At 43.0% G+C, this 20,339-nt stretch overlaps 1 protein-coding gene across 4 annotated transcripts in view; it reads right to left on the reverse strand.

Annotated features, from left to right (window-relative positions):
* Positions 1–16,593: 16,593 nt before the first annotated feature.
* The window catches only part of SLC41A3 (solute carrier family 41 member 3), a 41,212-nt gene continuing 37,466 nt past the window's right edge, over positions 16,594–20,339 (reverse strand). For 2 of the 4 annotated variants that reach the window (XM_016197306.2, XM_087818675.1), the window contains 2 exons: positions 19,691–19,918; positions 16,594–18,012 (listed from right to left, as the gene is read on the reverse strand). In XM_016197306.2, coding sequence (XP_016052792.2) covers positions 19,706–19,918 — 213 coding nt within the window. In that variant the 3' untranslated portion in view covers positions 16,594–18,012; positions 19,691–19,705. Of the gene's footprint in view, positions 18,066–19,690; positions 19,919–20,339 lie in introns of all 4 variants that reach the window. The other 2 variants (XR_015714793.1, XM_016197305.2) reach the window with 2 other exon arrangements.

Raw genomic sequence — 20,339 nt, forward strand, 5'->3', positions numbered from 1 at the left:
GCCAGTTTGCATGTTTAAAATAAGAAAGATAAACATTCTTTGTTCTTATTTTGATTAATTTAGTGTGAACATTTTTATTACAGAATTAAGCTTTGAATTTCATTAAATAAAATAAAGCCCAAGGAGAAAATTAGGAAATAAAGTAAATTAGGAACATTTTTAAGCTTTCGAAGTGAGACCTGGTGAGGGAGAGAAAATACATAGACAGAGATGTATGGCAAGAACAATTGCAAGAGCATATGGACCACGGAGGCCTGGCTGGTTAACGTGGTAGCCTCCCCCCATTGCTAGTGAGAGTGGAATTCTTGGGGTACCACTGGCATAAGGATTTCCGCAGGCCCCCCCATAGTAGAAAGCTTTATTTCCATGGAATTATACCCTTGGGTTTCCAAAGTCCCGTTTCCCTTCAGTCATAAAAGAAGTGTAGCTGGGGTTTCAGTAGAGCTAAAATCAGAGCCAGTGTCCAGAGTTTTCTTTCCATGTTGGAGCTGGGTCCAGTTCATCATCAGGCTAGCTGCAGTCTGTTAGTCCATTGCGTGCAGGGTCCACATGGCTGTGGGCCATCTGGGCGAATGCAAGAGAACCAAGAGATTGTGCCCCTAGTAAACAAGAGTCCCAAGAGCACAAGAGTCAAGCACAAGAGAGCGAATTCCTTTGTTTAGGGGGTTATGTGTTCCAAATCTTTGTGCCCTTGCAGTGTCCACACCCATTCTGGCCAACCATCTCTGTCCCCAGGTGTAACTGACAGGCAAGTACCTTCCCTATGTCACCCCAACTTTCCTGGGCATGCGTCCATCTTCCCTACGTGGTTCCCTCCCGCAGTGTTTTGCAGGAATATGCCTATAATATCTGGACTTCCCTTTGCTCCTTTCCTGTTATTAATAACTAGTTAATTACAACGGCATCAGTAGAGTAGGAGAGTAGAGATGGGATGATGGAAGATGAATGAAAGGGGGAAGGGAAGAGTACTTATGAATTGCAACAGTAGACAGGATCCGGCCTACAGTCACAAACATTTCACACCTGCAATATCCCACAATTCACTTTCCTAGAAAGAAAACAGTTTTCTTTTTAAAAAATTGATATTTTTTCCACCTGATAATAACACTGACATCACAGAATGTACTTCTTCATAACATTTAAGAGAATAATGGATATGCAATACGACAGAAAGGTTTACATGGGACAGCATGGGGTGGGGCGGGAATGCCGCACTGAACGTTGCTTCCAAATACGGCAGGTCTGGCTGTCCTTGTAAATCGTTATAACCCAATGCCAAGTTTTGCAGGTCTTAAGAAAACACCACTCATAGTAATGTAAGCTGAATAGCTTTGCAAAAATCAATGAGACAGCATTGTAATAAATTAATTTGTCCAGCCAGTGTGGCTCAGTGGTTGAGCATTGACCCATGAACCAGGAGGTCAGGGTTCCATCCCCGGTCAGGGCACATGCCTGGGTTGTGGGCTCGATCCCCAATGGGGCTGCGCAGGAGGCAGCCGATCAATGATTCTCACATCATTGATGTTTCTCTCTCTCTTCCTCTCCCTTCCTCTCTCTGAAATAAAAGAAAAAAGAAATGTTTCATCAATGACAATATCCTAATCATTATCGATACACCTTTGCCTTTGTGACGTGGAACCATTAAACAGAGGGGCTCTCCCTGTTTACAGGCTCTAGCATCTATATTTAACTAGATATGTTTCTTTGATTTTCAATGAATCAATTTTTATTTATTAGAACTGCAATCATATTTCTGAAGTTTCAGTTAAATATATAGATGTATATCACACTTTGTTTTACATCAGTTAACCCTGTATTTATGATCTATACATAAATTATTATCAAGATGTTTGACGACATCAGACATTATCTTTGGATCAACATCAAATTCAAATATTTATCTCAGGTGGTAAAGACATTAATTTAACAGATTAATCTTCATTGTTGTATTTGCTCCCATGACGAGGGCAAGTTGGGCCCCGTCACACGACTGGTGGGAAAGCAGTGAGAGATGAAGTTGTGTGTGCTCTTTGACTGATTTAGTTGATTATTGACTAGGTGAGAAGAGAGGAGCAGCGCTCTTTAACATTAGAAGTTCAAGTGCTTGAATTAGGAAAATGACTCATTTTCGTAAAGGTGCAGTGTGAACGCATTCTGCTCCCTCCCTGCCATCCCTCCCTGCTTGGGTGAAGTCAGGCTGCTCTGGAAAAGCACGTTTCCCACGGGACCATTTTTAACCCGCTGACTGTGACGACCTGACTCACCCTGTGATGTCCGTGTGCGTGTGTCCTAGTCTAGCCTGGGAAGGGCCATCGTCTCTAATCTCGCTTTTGCTCTCACTGGGCACAGCAGGCTTACCCTTTTCTTTCTTTTTCATTATGTGTCATTAATAGCATAGCATTCCATTCACCGAACCTCCCATCCTGTCATTTCTGCCTAATGAGGTTGTCCATCCCTTTTTATTTCTGCCTTTCGTTTCTCCTTCAGCTTCCTTTATTTTGTCTACTTTGTGGATTTTGGCCTCCTCTGAAGCTGACACGTTATCCTTGGAATTGAAATGCAGACGAAGAAAAGTGTGCTCATGGTGGTAAAAGTCACTGCTGAACTAGAGGTTCGCATCTTAATAGTCTTGTCACAGAGACAAAGCTTGGTCATAGAGAAAGTGACGTCAGATTGTTTATCCTAAAGCTGCAGACACTGGGGTGTCAGTGATATGTGCTGTTAGAAACACCTCGTTTCCCCCGCCCTCTCTTCTTTCTTTCTTCGTTCCTTTTTTTGTTTTTTTCAATAGGGCGGAGTGTGTTTTACTGTTAATTTGCTTTTAGTCATCAATCAAAAATGCCGTACCCAACATGAGCCCTGCTGTGCCATATAGATATAAATTAGCCTCTCTGTAAGGATCCCAATGGTGACAGGCAGGCAGGAAAAACGAAAACAAATAGTGCGGCATTTTGTGGTAATTGTTCTTCATTGTTTCCTGTATTGACCATGGCATTTAAAGCCCAAACCTGTGCCAATTGTGTTACAGTTTTTTTGTTATTTGATTTTATTGGCCACAGGTTAAATGGATAAAAAGAGACTTTGTTATTTTAATAACTACCTTTCCAACTTGAGTACTCTGTTACCTCTGTTATTTATTTAATATAGGCGGGATATAGAATGGTTAAGATTACTAATAAAATGGATTAAAGTGTTAAAATTGGTTGAACACCAGAAGTCTTGCTTTGATTCTAAAGTCCTGGCTAATTTTTTTAACTAGCTAATTTTTTTTACTAGCTAACTCTGACAACCTGACTCATCTTGTGAGGTATGTGTCCGAGGGTCATTACTGTCTAGCCTATGAAGGACCATTGTTTCAATCTTGCTTTGGTTCTCACTGGGCACAGCAGGCTTACCTTTAATTTTTCATCCTTAAGCAGTTAGTGCTTAAGGAATGCAAGGCCCTTTCCCCTTTTCCCCTAGTTTGCACTGTCATGTGCCCACTGCTTCCATTCCCCGAGGGCCAGGCAGCTGGGCTTTCCATGGACAACTTCAGCCTTCAGAAGGGGAACACCTGATAACCAAGCCCCAGAACTCCCACCATATTCCACCCCACGACACTCACACTCCACATCTGGAACGGAGCTCGCAGCCACACCCTGACCTTCTTATCAGTAACTGCCAACTCTCCCTGATGACAGTTGTACCTCCTTCGAAATCCTTTATGTCAGCTTCACTTACTGTTCAATCACAACTCAACCTCTGGATTCTGCTTCTCCAGTTTCTCCCATTCCTGCTATAGAAGCTTCCCTCCCCTCTCTATTTGGAGGTTTAAATATGCTCCAGCCCGGCCGGGCGTGACTCAGCAGTTGAGCGTTGACCTAGGATCCAGGCGATCGGGGTTCAATTCCCAGTCAGGGCACATGCCCGGGTTGTGGGCTCAATCAATGACTCTCTCGTCGTTGATGTTTCTATCTCTCTCTCTCCCTCTCCTTTCCTCTCTCTGAAATCAATAAAGATATATTTAAAAACAAAAACAAAAACAAACAAACAAAATAAATATGCTCCATTTGTGCACTCTTGGTGGTGCAACCACTCTAGAGAAGAGTTTGGAGGTCCCTAACTGTTAAAAATAGTACTACCATATGATCCAGCAATTCCATGTCTGGGTATTTATCCAAAGGAAATGAAATCACCATCTCATAGCAATCTCTGCACCCCCATGTTCACTGCAACATCATTCACAATAGCAAAGATATAGAAACAATCTATTGACAGGTAAACAATAAAGGAAATGTAATTACACACACACACACACACACACACACACACACACTGGAATATTATTTAGCTATAAAAAAAGAAATCCTGCCATTTGTGGCAACATGAATGGGCTTTGAGGGCATTATGCTAATGAAATAAGTCAGATCGAAAAAGACTTCACAATTTCACTCATACGTAAAATCTAAAAAGCCAAACTCATAGACACAGAGAGTAGAATAGTGGTTGGAAGGGGCAAGAGAAATGAGGAGGCGTTTATCTAAGGGTACAAATTTCTGGGTATGAAAAGAACGAATTCTTGAGGTATAAAATGCAATATGGTGACTATAGTTAATATACTGCATCATATACTTGAATGTTGTTAAAAGAATAGATCTTAAATGCTCTTGCCACAACAACCCAAAAAATGGTAGTAACATGAGGTGAAGGCTGTGTTAACTAGCCTTATCATGGTAATAACTTCACAATGTATGTGTGCATGAAATCATGACAGCGCACACCTGGAGCTTGCACGGTGTAATATGTCAATTATATCTCAGTAAATCTGGGGGAAGGAGATGCTCCACCTAAACTATCCTATTTTCAGCACCTTCAGCCTTTACAATCCTTCTATCTTCTCTGCCTCTTCCCCCCAAATAGTCTTCACATTTCTGCTGCTCCAGCTACACACTTAGCTCCGCCTGAGGCCTTGCTCACCGTGTACCTCTTGTCTCTGAAGAAAGCAGCTCCTCTCTCGCAAAGCCGCAAAGCCGGGGAAAGATAAGGCCACTCTACCCCCTTCTCACACCCTCCTTTACACAGGGCCTCCACCTGAGCTTAAGATCTCTGGAGGCTGTAAAAGCTACAAGAAGAGAAAGAATGGGGGGCGGGGCAGAGAGATGTGGGGAGATGTGGGAGCTCTAAGGAGGGGCCCTTTCAGCAGAGGCCGTTGGAGAAGACAGTGAAGTAATGAGCCCGGAGACACATTTCAGGCAAAGAGAATATGGGCAGGAGGGCGCTGCTCCTCGAGTTCCCTGAAGAGGCAGGTTCTCTTTTCAGTTTTGTATCCCTGGTGATAAGAGCGGTCGCTGCTCAATACACACGGAATGAATGAGCAAATGAGTGAGAGAATGAGTGCTTATAGTCGTTTCTGTCTTCGCCTTGGCCCAGTGGGAACCTGATGTAGTAGAAGCCCAGGGCCTGGGCCACAGAATCTAGAAACGCTCAGTTCTGTTTTCCCCGCGCAGGGGCGTCTTAGGCGTGAGTCTCGGGCCGCAGCTTCCTGGCCGCGCCCCTCCGTGGGGTTCGCTGACTCGCGGCCTTTCTGCCTGTCCGTGCTCTGCCCAGCGGGCGCGGAGGCTGCTGGCTCCTGGGCAGACCTCTCACCTGGTCTTGTACCCTTGCTCCCCTTGGCTGTCCCTGGCCCGCAGGTGCCTCGTTGGTACAGAGGACTGAAGGTCTGAAGTCATACCTGCCTAAGGCTGAAACTGTGAGTCCCCGGTTCAGGGAACGAGGGCATCACCCTGTGCGTGCACAAAGAGCTGGCTGGCTGCCCTGGTCAACTTTGCCTCATATACAACCTCTTGTCACTTCAGCCTTGCCTCTGCTGTCCCACTGTCTCATGGGGACTTCCTACATGGTGAAGACATTTCTTTTTCTAAGTACAGGAAACAGAGAGTTTCTCCCGGGCACCGAGAATCCCCGGGGGAAAGTGGGTAATGTGCGCCCACAGGGATGAGCAGGAACCTGGTCAGCACTGCCATGTAGGTGGAGTGGGCAGAGTGGGCAAAGAGGCCTGTGGCTGGACGAGTCATACACAGAGCAACCAGAGTAGGTGAGGTTCCCCAGAGGTTGAGGGTTCCTGAGGGCAGACCGTGCCTAGGAGAAGGCGTCACCTCCGAAGCAGGTGGAGAGAAACATCACAACTGAGCCTTCAACGTGAACCAAATGCAGTGAGGGCAATGGGAGAGGAGAGGGAGTGAAGGAAACAGAAACACCAAGGAGCGGGGCAGAGTATTAAAGGGGGGTACCGGTGTACACATACAACCTGCGCGTGTGTATTAAAGGAGTCGAACCAGAGAGAGACTAGAAGTGGGGAGGCCCGAAGCGGGCGAACCTGGACAGCAGGGATCACGCCAGGTTCCAGGCGGAGGGCTTGGTAGGATCCTTCAGTATGCTGCCTGCGGGGTGATACAGGCAAAATTAGCTGCCTAGCAAGGCAGTATGTAAGCTATTAATTATATTATTTATACTAAATTCTTGAATATTCTCAATTCCCTCGTTTCTGGAAATCTCATATAAGTACTTACGTTCAGATAGTTGTGTGTGTGTTTTTTTATAAAGACATGAACATTGGTTGACCCTGTGCCCCGTTTGGCAATGCAGCTAAAATTAGGGACAGACCTAGGTTTGACTCTCAGCTCTGCTTCCTAGTAGCCATGACTTATAGCATGTCCCTCACCTCCCCTAAGCCTCCATTTCCTATTTATAAAACAGCATGATCATATTAACTGGAAGAGTAAATAAGCAATTACATGTGAAATTCTATAGTGCCTGGGCCATGATAGGCAGACGGGGTTATTACACTTGTCATTCACTTTATACTTTCAGTGTGAAGTCAGACAGTCTTTACAAAGGGCATCCTGGTACCTGGCCTGGGCACACAAGCAGATTTTCTTCACCTTGCCGAGATAAGCCCCAGGCCACTGGCACCCTCGCTTTGTTCTCCGTCCTCGGCTTGTACCCTCCCCCCTTCTCTCCTTCCCTCTTTCCTGCCTCTGACATTGTCCATGTCGGTCCCTCTCCGTGTCGAGTTCTGCCCCCAGCTGTGGCAGATGAGAAAGGTTGGGTCACTCACAGTGAGGACACCTGACCAAGATTAGCCACAGGTGGGGGGCGGGGGGAGCTTGTAAAAAGCTCCCTCGGGGGCAGCTCTTTCTGGGCGCTGCCTGCAGTCCTGTCCTCATTCCCAGGGAGCCCGCGTCCTCCCTGCATTTCTACCCGGGGCCTTTGTGAAGCTCTTGCACATGTAAAATCTGACCGTCCTTCGGCAGATGGATTGAACATCTAGTCAGTCACAGATCTTTCCTCAGATGGATGTGTGTCACAGTGCTCTATGCCTTGCAAATCGTTTGAATTTCTTTAGAAGGTGGCTAACCAGGAGATACAGTTATTAAACTTGCAGAGAGTCTTACTTAGTGTTTAAGGATTTAAACTTAGTGCTTCAATGGCAGAACGAGTAATGGAACCAAGTTTCATTACCATATAATTTTCTTCTGGTAGATCTCAAATCTTTTCCTGGTGAACCTTGAAGCCACATTGCCAATGCCATTTTCTCTTTCTCTCACTGCAGCACAAAAGTCCTTGTTCCCATCCCTAAATTCTTAGACATCTGTGACCACCACCCATTCAACAGTGTGAGTGACGCACTTAGACTAACCACACACCTTGCACAACGACCGGATGTTCAGAAGAGTAAATCATATTCTTACTGCCTAGGCCAGAATAAAAAGCTCATCCTATTATTGCTGGTAAAACCCTGAGAGTCTTGACCAAAGTCAGTCTCGGCTATAACTGCTGACTAGTTTTGATTTTGCACGCCAGTGATTGCTGGTTCCAAGTGTTTTCCTTCTGTGATGAAGTGACTATTAAGTGTTCTATCAAATGAACTCAACAAAGTGCAGGATTTCCACTTTGCTCTTGCCATAACGGTCAAGTAAGAAGAAGATAAAACAAGTCTGCTTATTTTATTGAAGAGTAATTCAATTAAAGTTTTCTCACTAAATTGAAGCCACGTAATTAAAACCAAACAAAATACAAAATAAAACCATAGCTCTTGCATCACTGTTCTATTTATTTCTATAATTTTAAAATAAATCTTGTGACTAGAGCTTCTTTTTCAACACATGCTGTAATTTGAATGTTTGCTGCCATGGTGATGGGCTGTTATGGCTCTTTAGACCATAAGAGGCACATTTGGAGGCTGGCCTTTCAGAACACAGAAAGAAACCTCCAGGCTCAAAAGAAGTGCGTATTATTTTACAAGTGTGTCCCATCTGTTACTGGAAATATCTCATCTCCCTTGGTGACTGGTTTTATATATCAGTTGAATGGTTTTAATTTAACGTCACCTTTCTACCAATAATTAGCTCCATTTTGTGTGCTGTCAAATTAGGCTGTTCTAAATGTGTAAGACTGACTGATCAGTCCCATGATCAATTCCAAAAGTAAATGCATGCTACCCTCTAAGTCCTTTTGGGTCACAGTCTGCTACACCTGCTACATCGATGGTTCTGGGCATATTTGCATAACATAGAAAATAACGCACAATTGGCCTTGACAAAGCAACCTTGTAACTGGAGGAAATTTCAGGACTGCCTCAGATATTACATCCATGAAAAATGGAAGGTTGATTTGTCTAGATCTATAATATTTAGGAACACAGAAACTGGGTCAAATATCACATGAGCCAAAACGTCCTCCTGGCTGACCGACTGCGGACAAACTTCATTCATTATTCATTTCTGAATTGCCACGCTTACCAGGATTGGTGGCTTAATACATGATTGACAAAGACTGTACACTGGAAACCTTCTAATGGGTTTAATCTTGTTGTCCAAAAAAAAAAGAGGCTATATTTGGAGAGTAAACTTTGTGTGTACTCCCTTGATTTTCCATAAATTGGATTACAAACAGATACAGTGAGATAGCATGTAATAATTTCCTGTTTTTCTTTTTACCATTTCCTTCAATATGTTAGTTACTTAGTAAGAGATATCTGTGTTTCCTTGAAAAATTTAGGCTATTATTGCTGAGATGCAAAGAAATTTTGATGTTCTGCTGGTTTTATATTTTCAAAATACGCTTTTAAAGTCCAGATCAGAAATGGTAGTTTTGAAAGGCAATGCTATCTAATGTACTCAATACTAATGTGATATTTATGAATATTCTGTAAACTTGCTATAAAGCCTTTTTGTATTAACAATTTTTATGTCCTTCAGAATCAGAATTCTCCTAGATTCAGTTCTGAAAAGGCACACACAAAGGAGATAAAATTTACTATGAGTGTATCAGGCACACAGTTGGTAGCTATGAGAACTTACTCTCTGCCTAATCTGACTCTGTAATGTAAACTATTCTTCAGGTTTCTAATTGTATCTATTTGAAGCTAGCACGCTCCTGTCTTCTAAATAATTAAGTAATTTTACTATTTCAATTAAATGAAGGCAAACAAATCCATCATTTTGTGTGAGAAGAAACAAAACATTAGTTAACTTTCTCTAGATTAGCATAAAAGCATTTCACAAACACCAGCACCAACCACATAAACCCCTGACTCCAGAATAATAGCAAAGCAAGACAGCAATGATCAAAACCGAGGGGGATAAATGTAAGACAGTGTTTTCTTAAATGTGTTTTGGTTTTAAGTTATTGTACAAATTTATTGTTTTCTGTAATCATTTGAGACATTTGTTCTCTAAATATTTAGCAATAAGCTTATTTTAAATATGGTTTTTATTCAATAGTTCCATCATATATGCTAATAATTTTCTTAATGAAGACTTATTTGACATCTGGGATCTGAAGCATTGAGCAATAATGAAATACTTCCCTTCTTGCTTGTCCTCGGGTTTCAGGGAGACATGTTGAGATTTCCCAGCTCCCAGGAAGAAATCAAAAGCAACGTCCCTGCAATCAGGCATAACCTAGACAAATGACTGAAACGCATGACCGCAATCGGGCGTTTTCTAACATTTACTGACTGTGCGACTGGCATTCCTCGTTGTCAGACAACTCCTAGCTCTAATAAGAGTGTAATCATGGCGTTCTCAGAAATACTTTACAATTTGAAATGTCTCTAAAGCCAATTACACATATGTGAATGTACCTGATAAAATTTTACAGTCTCCTAACAGAAGACTTTTGCCTTCTAGCTTTACGAATGTATCTATTATAAGTATATGATGTGGAAACTATCATTTCTATTTCTTTAAAAAACACTGACAATAATTTCAACTAAAATCATGCAACATTGTAAAATTAACCTACTTTGTGGCTTGATTTGTAACCCATTTCCCTGATAGTGAGTGGAGAGCTGACTGAAAATCTAATTTGGTATACATTTGGGTGCCATAGATGCTCAGAGAGCAAGGAGCTTTATAAAGTTGCAGATTGGGAATCAGGAAAGTGGAGGAAATGGACTAATTTCCAAACTGGTGAAATGTACTGATGGATTTAATTTTTCAGGCCTAGGCAAGGGATAATTTTGCTTTAAGGAAAGAACGGCAGCTGTGGCAGCCTTCTTCTGAGTTTTGAACCTACTGGCTGGGCAAGACGGCTTTTATACTCTGGATACTGCTGTGCAGTCTGTTTCCAGCAGTTTCTGAAGGTGGGAATGAGAAAATGAGAAAAGAACAAAGGAAAATAGCTTAGAAAGTAAAACAAGACGCGCCGATGAGCAAGTAGTAGCAGGCACCAAAGACTTATTGAAAAAAGCCTTAGAATTGCAAAAGTTACGAATAACATCTGAATGTTTTTCTAAGTATTAAGAAGAGGGCCCCATTTTTTTGGTTTCAGCTGACACATATTTGATTCATCCCATGGGGCACTAGCGTTCTGCCAGAGCATCATCTGAGACACCTTCTCCTGCACTGACCCCATAAAACTCTTCCACACTCTTCTTCTGCTATTCAGATTCCTCTCTCGCACACACTGTCATTGTCAACCTTATCTTATCCATCAGAAAATGAAGGCCAGGCTTGAACTTCTTTAACTCTTCACCTAAATTTGGATGCCTTTTATTTCTTCTTGTCTGATTGCTGTGGCTAAGACCTCCAGTACTGTGTTGAATCAGAGAGGTGAAAGTGGGCATCCCTGTCTTGTTCCTGATCTTAAGGGAAGTGCTTTTAGCTTTTTCCCTGTTGAGTCTGATGGTCCCTGAGGATTTGTTATAAATGGCCTTTAATCTTGAGGTGTGTTCACTCTGTTCCCACTTTGTGGATACAATTATCATAAATGGATATTAGCCATATCCTTTTATTTTAAAAAATCTGAAGTAAATACAACAAAATGTTAACGTTGGCTAATTTCGTGATAAGAACCTGGATGCCTGTGTTATGTATATAACAAAACAAATGTGTTTAAATTATATACACTAATAAAAGAAGAATGAATTAGATATGAGCATAAGCTTGTCCCTGAGGAGGTTTTACAGTGAAATAAATAGTAAGACAGGTTAATAGCTAAAAGGAGAGGCAAAATTGAGGAAAACAAAAAACAGGTTGCAGGTTAATGAGGAAGTGGCGGCCAAGACCAAAATAAAATGAGCGAGAAAGAGGAAGTAATTGTACTTAGTGGTAAGAGAGAAATTAAAGCCTTAAAGGCTAATGAGACCAAAGTTGGGTGAAATACTAACATTATTTCTGTGACCTTGGTTAAGTAATGGAAGGCGGGTACCCGCTGGGGATGACGAATGGAGGGTAAAGAGCTGGTGAACATCTACCCGTGTCACTCAGAGATCCGGATTTGTGCCAAGGATTGCTGTGAACTGAGCACATGCTGAAAAAAATGCTTCTGGAGGGCTGTGAATATTAATGAACCAAGTTTAAACTGATACTAACCCAGTTGGTTCCACTTGCCAGGTTAGTGGAACGGACAACTGGCAAATATCTCCCCAGTCCCTTAAGGATTCAATATAGTAAAGCCCTTCCCTGTGCTTTGATCAATGAGTCTGAGATAAGTGCACAGCCATGTAGCAGCTACTTTACAGTTGCTTCCTTTCATAATGAATCTTCTGGGTTAGTTATTGAGAGTTTTTAGAAATAAATAAAGCCAGGACAAAATAATTCTCGTGCATGACCAACTACCTTCCCTTACATCCTGTACCTGATGCAGTTCCAGTCACTTCAAAGGAATCTCCACAGCAGAGGAAGAATACATTTTGACTATAATGACTTATAATTTGAAACCAAAGACAAGATGTGATTCTTCTAAGGAAAATCAAATGAGGGTGACATTTTTACCTTGCAGTTTTTCTCTGATATCAACGATAAGTGTCTTTGAAGAAATCTTGTAGTGAAAGCCTGATTAATTCATTCAAATGGAGGCATTTGCTGAAAATAATCTTGGATGCACTTCAGTTTTTCTTCAGTGTGTGTGCCTGGTACCTTGAAAATCATCTGCGAGGAATATTTCAGAGTCTTTTTCAAGGATACAAGCAAAAGCAAACTGGGCTTGGAAAAATGTTCAAGTCATTTATCTGTGTGAAATTTAAGGTCAAAATAATTCTTCCTCAGATTCCTGTAAGTAAATAACACTGGCCTGTTGGGCTACGTCAGTCACAGCAGTGGCCTGAACCTTCAGGCTGTTCGTCATCAAGTGTGGTCTGTAGGGTTGCTTCTGAAGTTCCAGCCCTGAGGGTTAATGCACACTGAATGGCTCCCAGGACTTCATACACTGATCCAGAACGCTGTCTCCTAGAATTGATCAGCTCAGCATTCACACATAAGCCCATCCTTGTAGTTATCCATTTAAAAAGATGCTCAAAAGTCCTGAAACACCTGAGCCTGCTAGTAAGTGGTCTAGGTATTTCATTAGAGCTATTTACTTATTCCCAACGCCCAGCTTCAAGTTACCTTTGCAGATATGAATGTTTAGTGATCTTGATCATTTATGTATTATTAATTCAACATGCATTTATTGGTGAGCTGCCCTGTGCTGGACATTTCCCTCTGTGCTGGAGAGTGCAGAGATGAACACACAGCTCCCTGCCCTTGGTGAACGGGACACACGTGCATATCGGCGTGTACAGCATTACTTGCACGCCTGCATGCCTGGACTTCAGCACGGAGGAGTGCGGGATGAGTAAATGAAGGGGCTATGCAATTTGAGAACTTTCTTTTCTGTGTTCTTGGTGTATGTAGCCTTAACATGGCTTGGGAATTGAAAGGTGAAAAGAAAATTCTGAAGTTGTATAGATAAGAAGGGTTCGTTATTGAACAGAAAATATGAGGCCTATCCCAGTGTGAAAATCCATTTCGGGCTTGAACTTGATCTGGTAGTTCCTCTTCATGTCAAAAGCCAGAGCTAGAAAGAAGGCCGATACCAGTGAGTGAGTGATGGGAGGCAGGCATTATGTAGATCATAGTAAATGAAAGAAACTTCTTAGTGATATGAACTGTCCTTTTTGTTGTAGCTGCTCCTGTTTCCTTAAAATCCGCATAGAGCCACAGGCCGATGTGTGATCATCCCCAGTGTCATCTCTGAGGGTGCTGTCACCCAGCGCCCCAGGCCCCTCCTTGTTTGGGCAAATGGTACCCTTCTGACTCAGCCTTCCTATAGCAGGAGGGCAGGGCTGGCAGGAGTGGTAGTCAGCTGCAATTCTAGGCCTTTTGTGGTGGAGGGCCTGTGAGGAGCCCGGGCCAGCGCTGTAGTGGGGGCCAGTAGCCCAAGGAGGCCAACCTCAGCTGGGGCTGGGGCTGGGGCTCCTCTGGCTTCCCCAGCAGCCAGATTGCCCAGCACCTATAATTAATTGGGAGATTTGCGGCCAAACTGTGTTACCCCGGGCCCTGGTACTTGGGGGCTGCAGTCCATCTGTGCAGCCCAGGCCTGGAGCCTCTTAGGGCTCACCAGGCCACCAGGCCTGAGGGACAGCTGATGCCCCCAATCGAGGGTACTGGGCTTCTGCTCCTGCTCCTATGTCCCTCTGGGCCTCCTCAGTGGCTGCCCAGCCCACTGGGCCATCCCTGGGCGGAGTGGCAGCCAGGGGCTCCCCACAGGTGGAGTCACAGCGTTAGAGCCTTCAGTCCCCTCACTGTCCCCCAACACTGGAGCCCTCCTAGGCCTTCCAGGCCCCAGCCCCATCCCTGTTGATTTATTGTTTCTCCTTTGAATGAACCATGCTTTTCCTGTTTCTTTGTAGGCCTTGTCATTGTTTGTCGAAAACTGGACATTTTAACCTAATTATGCGGTAACTCTGTAAATCAGATTCTTCCCCCTTCCTCAGGCTTTGCTGGGTTTTGTTATTGTTTTTGTTTATGGCTTTTTATTTTCTTAATTGTTGTAGGCTGTGTCAAGGTGCCTGAGGCACAAACTTAAGGTCTTCTCGGGTCTTTTCTGATTTTCCTTGGGCACGCGGGGTCACTTTCTAATTTTCCCTGTTGTTTTTGAATGTAGTTTTTATGCAGTTGTTTTGGAATCTTTAGCGTCTGCCTCCCACTCCCAAATTAGGAAAAAGAGAAGGGGTGTGTGTGAAAAGGGGACCCCAGCCCTTTAAATCTCCGGGAAGTGCCTTCAGCAGGAGGGGGAGTGGCCAGCACCAATATGAGGACAAGGGCTACACGCCTCTCTGCACCTCTGTGATCAGCAGTGGAAATCAGCAATCGGAGCACAGGTTCCTTATATTTAAAAGGCCTTTAAATGTAGAGCCCTTTTTGCCCCCCGGCTCCTGAAAGCTGTGTGCAAGCTATTCTAGAAACGTGCGCAGATGCCTGCTGGGGGTGAGGGCCGGGTATCTGCTACTGTGGGAACAGCTGAAACTGACCAAAACTAACCACAGTTTACCATCTAAACCCTCTCCCGGGAATTTCGAGCTTTCAATGGAATCCAAAGCTCCAAAAGGGTTACATCAGACAGGCCCTCCCGGTGCCATTGCCCAGGTGCGGAGACAGATCCCTGGTGCTTCCTGCTCTGCCACCTTCCCAGATTCCTCTAGACCGCATTTTCTTTTGTTTTTGTAAAATGATGCTGATGTTTGGAGTATCCTTCTACCCTAGAATGATGGTTATAAACATTTCTCCAGTGAGGAAAAACTTTTTAAAACAAAGTGCTTAAGCCCTGGCCAGGTGGCTCAGTTGGTTGAGGTGTTGTCCCCTGCACCGAAAAGTTGTGAGTTCGATTCCTGGTCAGGGCGCATACCTAGGTTTCGGGTTCAGTCCCTGCTAGGGGCACGTGTGGGAGGCAACCAAGCAATGTTTTTCTCACATCGATGTTCCTCTCTGTCTCTGTCTCTCTGCCCCCCCCCCCGCCTAAAATCAGTAATATCCTTGAATGAGGATTTTTTTAAAAAAGAATTCACTGCTATAGGCTAGAATTAGCATCACCATTTTGTAGATGAGGCAAGTGAAGCACATGTCAGCTAAAAAATTGCCCAGTCACATGGTGATTTGTCCAGGGATTCTTTTGTTCCTAAATCCCTTGCTTTTTCCAATAGTTTATGTTGTCGTCCCACCTCCTCTAATTTGATGTTCTTTTTTTCTGTTTCCCTTTAAATAAAAATGATTCATTGAGGAAACCTGTGTGATTGTGTCATTGAAAATCTATAATTTGCAACATAAAATACCAGTTAAAGTTTGAAAAGCTTTATTTGAAAAACTTCATGTAAAACTTAGATAACAGCAAAAAAATATGCGTTATAAATACAGGGTGTCTCCCCCAAATGCACACACACTTTGAATAATTATAAAGGCAGTGTTCATTAAAATGCATTTCATTTTCAAATGTAATAGAATCCACAGACATAGTGTGTATAGTTTTGGGGATACCCTATATATAATGAAACATATTTTTGTATGATTCTCAAACAGCCTCTGAAGGAAATTTTTAAAAGTTTCAAACATCTTTGAAATAACTGCAGCTTCTAAGGTCTACAGAGTATATTTTCTCAAGCTGGTTTCCTACAAGGACAATATATTTGGATGCACAAGTTCTGGTGCTTTAGTTAAAATAAAAAGGAAACTATAAAAACAAATTTGTTTCACTGCCATTATTTTAAAAGATAAACTTTTTTTTTTTTTTTACAAATAAAAATTGACTTTCAAATCTCTGATTCTGAAAGAGAAAAGATGCCATCTAGTGAGCTAAACACATATTAATATTGAAAAGTATTAAGGAAACACTGCTTTCAGATAGCGAAAAATCAGATGGAATTATAGAGTTTCTACTAGCCTTACTTATAAATTTTACACAGATGATGTTTAATGAAAATAGTTAATTGTAATGAAATCACTATACTTTCATCGGCAACTTCTCTTACGGTCCTTATCACTTTGTATCTTTCTCTGTGTTTCATTCATTTAAATGTCTTACCTGCTCAACTAGATATACATTTCTGAGAAACAGGGTTCCCTGTTGTTTATTTTCATATCCTAAAATATCTTATGTAAAACAATGGGGAGCACATAATAGGTATTTTATAAAGTTTTGAATCAATGAGTAATTTAATTTGCTTCTTTATAAGTAACTCACACCAGGTATGCCATTAGCAAGTAGAAGAAGGACCTTCTGAGTCCTATACCGTTACTCTTTGACCACCCATATTGTATTGGTTCACAGGAATTGAAGGAAGAAATGGAAAACTCATGTAATTTATTTATTTGTGTTTTTATAGGTTGTCTAACATGTTATTTTTTTCTCTATGAAAGTTTTCTACACGTTCAAAATTAATCATATATCCCCTTCGTCTGTTTTTTTCCAGTAAATGTGGTACTTAACTATGGACTTTACATTATATTCTGTGTATAATCAGTCACTGTGTATAATTAGTATCTTTATTAGGATGGTACAAAGATAATTTTTTGCTGTGTCTGCAGTAAGAAGGCTCTGTGCTGGGCCTTCCCATAAGGTATTAATTAGTCTTTGCAGCAACTTGGAGAAATAGATATCATGCCCCTTTTCAAAAATGTTGAATAACTTTTCCAAAACCACACATTGCTAAGTGGCAGAGCTTGAAATTGATCTAAGCCCTGTTGCTCCCAAAATCGAACTTTTATCGTGTACCATGCTGCCTCCCTTTTATGAGAATTCCACTGCATCAATTCCAGTTTGCTGCAAACAGTAGGTGCTCAAGGCATGATTATGAATTACTTCAATTAATAAGGAAAAATTATAAACAATGAACACAATATACAAAAGAGTTGTTTAGGAGACAGGGTATTTTAAGACAAAAAATATAAATTGGCCTGTTGACAAATATAAAACTGTGCCTCAGTTTCTGGGCCTTGATTTTAACCCACATAAGAACAGAAATAGTCAAAAACAAAACACCCCAGAAACAGTCAAACAAGTAGCAAGAGTTCCAGCCAGTTCATAAACAAACAGTTAAAAACACTAAAGCTATTGGAGATAGAAGAGTCATTTCAAGGAAACCAGAAACCCTGATGTATTCATTTGTAATCATTTTGGATTTCTTTTCATTTGAATGCACACCAGCACGTAAAAATAAGAGGGGGGAAAGAACAAAATACAGGCGCAGTTTCTTTCCAACAAGGGTGCCTGTAGTTTTAACTGTGCCCTCTAGTGAGTGAGTTTAAGAAGCAACCTGCCAGCCCCAGCCAGGCGCTCCGTTGATTGGAGTGTTGTCCCATTTACCAAAGAGGCTCAGGTCCGATCGCTCGCCCGTCAGAGAGCAGATGGGAGGCAACCAATGGATGTTTCTCTCAGGCCATGAGCGTACCACCATGGCCTGAGGCCTCTGTGTCTTGTGTCCTCAGAAGCTGAAAGCACACAAAGTTTGTATGATGGGTCTAATAGCAAAGGTTCAGTTGTCCCCTTAGCTCATCCCTGATGTGGGAAGGGAATGTCCTTACCTCCAGAAAGCAACCCCAGGCTCGTGGAGAGGACCACTCTGGTGTAGGGTGGGGCCAGCAGCCCCCAGCTGGGAAACTGAGGCAACCAAGTGAATGCCAGGGGTTCCTGGTGTGAGGGTAGAGGCTGAGGACATAGGAAGCCCAAGCCTGTAGAGTCCGGGTCCCAACTCAGTCTGAATTGGCTCTGGGTCTGGGGGGAGCAGAGAGGGTGAGGGGCTGGGATGCCAGCTGCTTGCTTGGAAACTATAGTAGGAGGGGGCAGAGAAGCAGGAGGTGTGACCCCATCTTAGTTTTTAAACACACTCCTTTCTGAGTGTGCTTATAGAGAATTTATTGTTTTTTCCCAAATTGCTTTAGCTATTCTAATTCCTTGGCCTTTCCATATAGGTTTCTAAAAAAGATGAATGCATATATGTACTTTTATTTGTATACCACTGGAAGTCCTACAATTTTCTATTTTCATTTAATAGCTAATCATCAATATCTTTCCATATCAGTACCTATAGACTCTTCACCTATAACGGCTCTCCCATACCCATAAAAGTGTTCCTCTCCTTTGTTTCCTGGGACTCACACATGGTCACCATTAGATTGCATGTCCCAAATTGCAATTCTTTGTTGTTCCCAAATAAACCCATGTTGCTGGAGAAATACCTGGCTGTCTCTTTGTTTAAGGTCAACAGAAGATAATAATCCTCAGTCCAAACCATGGCTAAAGTTCTGATGAGCTAATAAGAAACAATTAGTGAGTATGTATACATATATTTTAAAAAGATGGAATTCTGGAGCTGCGGTTCTTGAAAGAGTCCATTCAAAACCACCTGGAGAACTGGTTAAACCCCACACTGCTGGGCTCTGCCCCACGACATTCTGATTTGTCAGGCCCAGGGGGAGGGCAGTTAATAATTTGAATTTCTGCCCGGCAGGGCATGGCTTAGCCGTTCAGCATCAAACTAGGATCCAGGTGATCGGGGTTCGATTCTCGGTCAGGGCACATGCCCCGGTTGTGGGCTTGATCAATGACTCTCTCATCATTGATGTTTCTATCTCTCTCTCTCCCTCTCCTTTCCTCTCTCTGAAATCAATAAAGATATATTTTAAAAATAATAATAATTTGAATTTCTAACAACTTCTCTGGTGATGTTTGATGCTTCTAGGCTGGAGACTACAGTATGACAAACATTGCACTAGAGAAATGCCAGAGGTTTTTGTTAATTATAGACCCCAAGTCTCATGGTTGCATTAATATCTTTACAAACACAAAATGCCAAATGTAATACATTCTGTGCTTTATTTTACACTTCTCTGATCATTAAAAATCTAAGCAGAGATTTTTGCTATAAAGAGAGAGGGAGAAAAAGAGCAGTGGCAAGAGTAAATGCTGGGTGTGTAAGGCCCCAACCTAGGAAGGGCTGCACACATATGCAGAGCACATGAGCAAAGTGGCCATAGAGCTGGACCTAGTGAAGACAGCAGTTAGGCCAGGGCTCAGGGAGTCCTGAGGCTTGGGCACATAACGGATCTCCTTCCTGCTCTACCCCAATCTGGGCTGCATCAGATTGAAACAGGGCCAAAACTGACATGACACCTCCTTCAGAATCTTCAGGCCTGAGCACCCTGCTCTCCACACATACATGCACTCATCCAACACGTGGGCACATACAGTCACAATCACACAATCACACACAGTGCTTCTGATTTTAGGCTCCATCAGGGATTCAGGTTCCAACACCAGGGTTAAGGTGTGCGTGAGTCTCCTTAGCAGACTGACAAAGGGCCACTGTAGAGGCGGGAAGACCTAAGGACCCAGCCAGGGAGGACCTGCATTCTGCACCCCATTGGTGTGAGGGAACATTCTATTGACTAACTGGAGCTGCCTGGTCTCATAAGGGAGGTCCAGATGCTAGTTCTGAAAGGCCATCCAGCTCTGCTTCGCTCCTCAGTAGCCAGCTGATAAGGAAGCACAGTGCTAGGAGGCCAGTCCCCAGCAGGTCTCCCAGCCCCGTGAGGTAGGGGATACAGTGGTTGTCAGGATCCAGGGCCTGGTGCCACATCAGCCGAGCCATCACTTCTGCCAGGTACAGCAGGATTGTCACCTGTCATAAGAGCAAGCAAACACAAGAGACAAGTCAGAAAACCAAGTGTCATCAAGAAACACTAACAGACTTCAAGGGCAGACACCAACGTGGACAAGTCCACCCCAGGTAGTCCTCTTCCACAAGCTTCTCCTGGGGTCTGACACCAAGCTATGAGTTCGTGCAGGGGCCGAGGCGTCCGCCTCTTCCACCCTTGCCTAGCATCCCTCCCTAAGGTTGGGCCCTGCTCCTGGCATCCTGAAGTGCTGCTCACTAGCCTTGACCTTCCCTGACGCACAGCTCCACTCAACATCCTAGGAGCCTTAGACACGAATCTTGCTGGGACTTCAGTTTGGGTTTTCTGGAGGCACTCTCATGGGCAGCTTTGGGTGGTTGGCCTTTCCAGAAGGTGCCACGGGGTAGTCCACACAGCACTGGTCAG

Source organism: Miniopterus natalensis, chromosome 7 (assembly GCF_054644295.1).
Source record: "Miniopterus natalensis isolate mMinNat1 chromosome 7, mMinNat1.hap1, whole genome shotgun sequence".
In the NCBI taxonomy this organism is placed as follows: Eukaryota; Metazoa; Chordata; class Mammalia; order Chiroptera; family Miniopteridae; genus Miniopterus; species Miniopterus natalensis.